This window comes from Vicugna pacos, chromosome 4, assembly GCF_048564905.1.
Source record: "Vicugna pacos chromosome 4, VicPac4, whole genome shotgun sequence".
In the NCBI taxonomy this organism is placed as follows: domain Eukaryota; kingdom Metazoa; phylum Chordata; class Mammalia; order Artiodactyla; family Camelidae; genus Vicugna; species Vicugna pacos.
In genome coordinates, this window is record NC_132990.1 from 68,732,151 (window position 1) to 68,738,962 (window position 6,812).

General features: G+C 42.8%; 1 protein-coding gene across 1 annotated transcript; it reads right to left on the reverse strand.

Moving 5' to 3' along the window:
• Positions 1–599: 599 nt before the first annotated feature.
• On the reverse strand, positions 600–1,544 carry LOC102537308 (olfactory receptor 1L8-like). Its single transcript, XM_072959009.1, has one exon. The coding sequence runs from the start codon at positions 1,530–1,532 to the stop codon at positions 600–602; it is 933 nt and encodes a 310-aa protein (XP_072815110.1). The 5' UTR covers positions 1,533–1,544.
• Positions 1,545–6,812: the final 5,268 nt, after the last annotated feature.

Here is a 6,812-nt window from a genome sequence, read left to right on the forward strand (position 1 = left end):
ACACACACACTCTCTCTCTCTCTCTCACATGCATGCATGCACACACAGAAGAATGTACTAACAACTCAAGCAATTGCACAGACGTTGAAACTGCTGCAAATTGAGTAACTGATTGCAGTTGTTCCTTAAAATATGTTAAGATACTGGGAACTCAGACTTACTGAACAAGGAGAAATTTGGTCAAGAAAAAGTAAAAAATATTAATTTTCATTCACTTGGAAGGAGTGAATGAGGAAAGAGAATGGGAAGGGGAATGAGGAATGGGTGCAAAAACTCTAGGCCAACCAGGGGGCCCTAATAAAGTGGCCTTGATTGGTGGAGATATATATATATATATTATATATTATATATTATATATATATATATTATAAAATATATATATATGTTTATATATATGTATATATTGTATACTTATTAAATTGTATTATAAATAAATAAGACTGGGTACAATATTCTACTCTTGTCATCTACACCATTTCTTATGAACTCTTGGCTTAGGTGTGCTAACTGCTATTAGCTTGATATACACACCAGGAAGCATCAGGAATGAGGACCCACAGGAGAAGACTCACTGATGAGCACGGCCACGGAGGTGCTGGCTAGGACATCCTCCTGCCCATCAGCTCCCTCAGGCCCCGCTTCACGTCTTTGTTCCTCAGGCTGTAGATGAAAGGGTTCAGCATAGAGGACAAAACTGTGTAGATGACTGTGGCCACCCGATCCTTGATGGTGTAAGTGGACAGGGGTCGGAAATAAACATAAATAATGCTTCCATAGGAGAGGGTCACCATGGTGAGGTGGGAGCCACAGGTAGAGAGAGCCTTATGCTTCCCAGCAGCTGACGGGATCTTCAGAACAGCAACAAGGATTCGTAGGTAAGAGATGATAACACATATAAAGGGGGTCACCAAAGTGATCAGCCCTTCTGTGTTAATTACAATTTCACTGACAAACGTGGAGGAGCAGGATAATTTCAGCAGAGGGTTGATGTCACAGAGGAAGTGGTGAATGACGCTGGAGTCACAAAAGAGAAGACGATCTATCAGGAGAACCAGTAAGAGAGAATGGAGGTGAGCGATGGAGCAGGAGAAGGCCACCAACAGAACACAACGACGGTGGCTCATGGCAGTGACATACTGGAAGGGGTCACAGATGGCCACATAGCGGTCAATGGCCATGGCTGCCAGGAGGTAACTTTCTGTGTTGGCAAAAGCCAAGAAGAAATACATCTGAGTCATACATGCAGCATAAGAGATAGTCTTCTTCTTTGACAGAAAGTTCATCAGCATTTTGGGGACGATGGTTGTTGTATAGCAAACATCAATAAAAGACAGAATGCTAAGGAAAAAATACATGGGTGTCTGGAGCTGAGTGTCAGAGCGGATAGCCAAGATGATAGGCAAGTTTCCCACCATGGTAACCACATACATGATGAAGAACAGGGCGAAGAGTGGCTTCTGGTCCTCCGGCCGGGAGGAGAGTCCCAGGAGGATGAACTCGGAGACACTGCTCGTTCGGTTGACCCTCTCCATGGTCCTGCATGGGCCAACAAATATAGAAAGACTCTAGATTTTTCAGTTCAACAAGTTTCAATTTATTCCTATCTCTCTTAGGCTTCCTACAGATGGTCCACAATTTTGTCTTCCCTTCCCACAAAAATGAGTTGAACAATAAAAAAGTTTGGCTTGTATTGAATGAAAGGACATCAGAGAGTGGATTTCCCTTCAGAAAGAATCCCAGGTGGACTTCAGTGATGCGTATTTCTCTAGTTTCCCCCAAATACTTATTAGCTATGTCAGGCTGAAGCTCATCTCTCTACTGTCCTTGCAAACAAAACAAAACAAATAAACAAACAAAAACAAATGACCAAGTGAATCAGGCAAATAAGATGCATGCTGACACAGGCACACTGTGTTTATAGTCCCCCTTTCAGAGGGAATATTTTCATTCAAACCTGGTTTTAAAAAAGCTATATTATATATGAACCTGTGTATTAAAATTGTCCTAAGATGTTGGGGATTTATGTTCTCACAATTATTCAACACCATTGTATTAGGAGCCCAATGCTGAGATTATAACAATGAGTGATTCTGAGCTCCTATTCTTAAGGTGATAAAAGCTGGGTGGGGAAGACAAACTTTTAAACAAATAAGTGCAATATGGTGCTATAGGCGTAGTGACAGACACACTGGAAAACAACAAGCCTCGTGTGGTGCCTCTGCTAAGAGCACACATTTTGAAATTAGCTCCTGCACCTTCTGGCTGTGTGGTCTCGGGCTGACTACCTAACATCTTTGATTCTTGGTGTCCTCGTCTGTAATCTGGGACAGTAAACACCTCCCTACTCCACATCCTCTCCTCCATCGCTTGCCTCACTTCTTCCTTTACTTCCTGCCCAAATCCTCTTCTCTGTCAGGCTTCCTGGATGCTCTTGAAAACAATTATTCTCTATTTCTTTGCACAATCCCAAGGCCTTTATAGCTTTCACTGTTTGACCACTCTTCACCTGAGTTTGTGAGACTTTGTAGGAGAAATATTTATTCGTGCTCTGTATGATTTGAAAATGAGTATGCTTTTAAGGCAAGTAATAATTATGCCTAAGATATATTGAAACTTACTATACATTAGAAACTGAGCTACAGGCTTTATGTATATTACTCAAGACAAGTCTCTGGTCTGGCTGTCAACAACATTCCCTTTTAGCAGAAAAGAAATTTGAGGTTAAAGGTGTTAAGTGCTTTTCTCAAGATCACACAGCCCGGAAGGTCCAGAGCTTGGGTCCCAATCAGGCTGGTCTTAAACACAAAATGCTTTCGTAAAGCTTCAGAAGCTTACACCAGAAACAAAAGTGCAGGGATGTTTGTTTTTCACTGTGGAATTTTCCACCTTGGCATCTTTATTCTAGTGATCGACAGGCTTGGAAAATCAGTGTTGCATGTAGTCCCTTACTATAATTGCCAAAGACTGGACCTCTCACAAGCCTCGTGTGGACCAGGGGCTGTATTTCTGCAGAGCTGCGGCAGGGCAGAAGGAAACATTCAGGATGTAGAGACAGAAGGCGTGGGTTCAAATCTTGACTCCACTATCTACTCACAATTTGTCTTTGGCAAAACCCCTTCACCGCTCTGAGTTTCTCTTTTCCCCATGCATAAGACAAAATAAAATCTACTCTCAAGATAAGGGTGAGGAACAGGTGTGTGAGAGCAGTTTGTAAACTACGAACATGATATATGTCAGGGGGATGACTGGGAAGTGTTTGATGGAGAAGAAACTAGCCATGGAGGAAGGAGAGGCAGAGCTAGACTACATGCAGAGACGGGAAAGGACTTAGGCTATGAGAACAGAGGAGGCTATGGCCAGAAGCATGGCGGGTGGGTGTTGCTGGAATCAATGCTTTTCCCATTTTTTCCATTCTATCTGGCACCCACCAGCATGGGCTTTGTTTCTTCAAGGATCTCCATGGTTTTGCCTCCTAGATATCTCATGAATCTTGCAACTCTTTGCATCTCCCCCACCAGCACTCTGTTGAAAGACATCATTTCCCACAGAAATTATTCCAGTGTAACCTGAATGATATATTTGGCTCCCATGTCTCCTCTTGACACCTCCTTCCATTCTGCACTCAGAGTGATCTTTTAGCAATAAAAATTTAATCACCTAACTTTTTAGGTTAAAATTCTGGGTCTGTCTGCCCAGGGCTGCTTTAACAAAGTACCACAAACTGAGTGACTTAAAATAATAGAAACGCATTTTCTCACATTGGAAGTCCAAAACCAAGGTGTTGGCAGGGTTGATTCCTTCTGGAGACTCTGAGGGAGGTTCTGCTCCAGATTCTAGCTTCTGGTGGTCGCAGGCAATCACTGGTGTTCCTTGGCTTGGAGATTGCATCACTTCAACCTCCGCTCCTGTCTTCCCATGTACCTGTTTCGTCTGCATCCTCATGTGGCCTTCTCCTTTCTATGTCTGTGTCCAAATTCCCCTCTTCTTATTAGGATACCAGCCTTTGGATTAGGGCCAACCTGACCTCATCTTAACTTGATTACATCTGCAAAGATCCTATCGCCAAATAAGGTCACATTCTGAAGTTCTGGGTGAATATAAATGTTGGGGGGACATGACTCGACCCAGCAGAAAGTCTCCATTCATTTAACATGTACTGAGTTCCTAGCCCCCTCCAGCCTCACCTCTTGCCTACTCTCCCCAGTGCCTTCATCCTGTCCCTCAAACGTGTCAGGTTCCATCCTACACTGGCTCTTTTTTTTTTTAATTGAAGTATAGTCAGCTTACAATGTTGTGTCAATTTCTGGCGCACAGCATAATGTTTCAGTCATACATATACATACATATATTCATTTTCATGTTCTTTTTCATTATAGGTTACTACAAGACTTGTTGTTTATCTATTTTATATATAGTAGTTAGAATCTGCAAATCTCGAACTTCTAATTTATCCTTTCCTATTCCATTTCCCCCCTGGTAACTGTAAGTTTGTTTTCTATGTCTGTGAGTCTGTTTCCGTTTTGTAAATAAGTTCATTTGTGTCTTTTTCTTTTTAGATTCCACATATGAGTGATGTCATATAGTATTTTTCTTTCTCTTTCTGGCTTAATTCATTTGGAATGACAGTCTCCAGGTCCATCCATGGAGATTGTCCAGCTATTTGAAGTGAATCACAGCGCTGCCATTTTCTGATATAGTAACTCAGAGAATTAAAGATTTTGCTGCAAACGAAAGACTAGGGTAATATCTGGACTGCAGAGTTGAACTTTTGCCTTAAAAATGGATTAAACAACTCTAATTTGAAAAGATACATGCACCCCAATGTTCATAGCAACACTGTTTACAATAGCCAAGACATGCAAACAACCTAAATTTTCATCAACAGATGAATAGATAAAGAAGTTATGGTTTATATATACAATGGAACACTACTCAGTCATAGAAAAGAATAAAATAATGCCATTTAAGCAACATGGATGGACCTGGAGATCATCGTTCTAAGTGAAGTAAGCCAGAAAGAGAAAGAAAAATACTGTATGATATCACTTATATGTGGAATAAAAAAATGACACAAATGAACTTATTTACAAAACAGAAGCAGACTCACAGGCATAGAAAACAAACACGGTTACCAGGGGAGAAAGGGTGGGGGTGGTGGAGGGATAAATTGGGAATTCAGACTTTGCAGATACCAACTACTATATATACAATAGATAAACAACAAGGTCCCACACTGTACAGCACAGAGAACTATATTCTATATCTCATAATAGTCTATAATGAAAGAGAATATGGAAAGGAATATATATCTATAACTGAATCACTATATTGTACACCAGAAAGTAACACAACATTGTAAACCAACTTTATGTCAATAAATAAAAAAATACAAAGTAAATAAAAAAATAAAGCAAAAAGCAAAAAAACCAAAACCCAAAAACCCCAAACCATCCCCAAGTGTCAGCAAAGTTGGTTCCTTCTGAGGGTGTGAGGGAAGGGTCTGTTCTGTGCCTCTCTGCTCGGCTTGTACACGGTGGTCTTGGCCCTGGGTCTCTTCCCAGCCTCTTCCACTATGCATGTGTGATTTTGTGTTTAAAAAAATCCCCCTTTTATGAGGACACCAGTCATGTTGGATTAAGGCTCATACTCATTTTAACTCGTTTACCTCTGTCAAGACCCTGTCTCCAAAGAAGTTCACATTCTGAGGTCCTGGGGACTCCAATGGGTCTTTCTGGGGGAACACAATTCAGTAGCAGTCTCTTTCCTGCTGCATAAGCCTCCTTGTTACCCACAAACTAAGGGCCAGCTCCTTCCTGTGTCTTCCTGAGCTTCCTGTGATGGGCCTCATCTCTTGCCTCCCTCCCTGCTTTCTTTCATGCCAGCATTTTTTTTTTTTTTTGCTGCTTCTTGCCTTGGGGACTTACTGTTCTGTCTGTTTGAAGTGCTCATTCCCCCTGTTTGTTAGCTCTGGTGATCAGTGGGCACTAAGAGCAGACCCCCCCTCCTTTTGGAAGCCTGGCCTGACTTTCTTCCACCAATTCTGGATCGGGCATCCTTTCGCAAACACACTACAGAAGTGAATCTTAGTGCTTACAAGACTGCTTTCCCCACTCGAGCCGCGCGAGGATGAGGACTATGTCTGGTCCTGTGACACCACCCGCCTGGCGTGCTGCCTGGATAAATATTTGTAAAGTGAAAGAATGCCTGGATGGTCATTCAGGATTCTGAACAGATGCAAGGAAGAAATACAGTGGACCTCAGGTCACTGTCTTCAGAGCAGCATTCCGTTGAATTCACTGCATGCGGGTGGAGCAGAGTCCAGGCAGGAGTAGCCATGCCTTCTCTCCTGGAAGGCGCCCCCTGAGTTCTCATTGCTTCAGCTTTCAAACAGATACCCAGGGGCTCTGAGCTGGAGAAACTCTTAGCGATCATGCAGTCCAACCCCCTCACTTTAAATTGGGGCCTGGTGGGTGGAAGGACCTGATGATCATGACATTTTTATTGTCTGAACCAAGACCGGAACACAAGCATCTTGGCTTCTCCCTGGAGAGAGGATGCTTTGCCCTTTTGGGGGCCAAGGCGGCTGAGAGCATGGGCTCTGGCCCACTTTCTAGGTACGGGGATCCTGTCCTTACCAGCTAAGTGGGCTAGGGCAAGTTGCTTAAGCCCTCTGCGGACACGGTCTTTCCACCAGTAAAGCTAGGATAATGGGGTCCCCATCCGTTAGAGTGGTTGGAAGGACTCAGTGAACTCACGTGAAGGTCTGATGCCTGGCAAGTGGTCAGCACCCCCACCCTCAAATTTAGCTATTT

What these genes read in the sequence shown, in the direction of transcription:
- LOC102537308 (XM_072959009.1), bottom strand. Translation starts at nt 1,532, where the DNA reads ATGGAGAGGGTCAACCGAACGAGCAGTGTCTCCGAGTTCATCCTCCTG.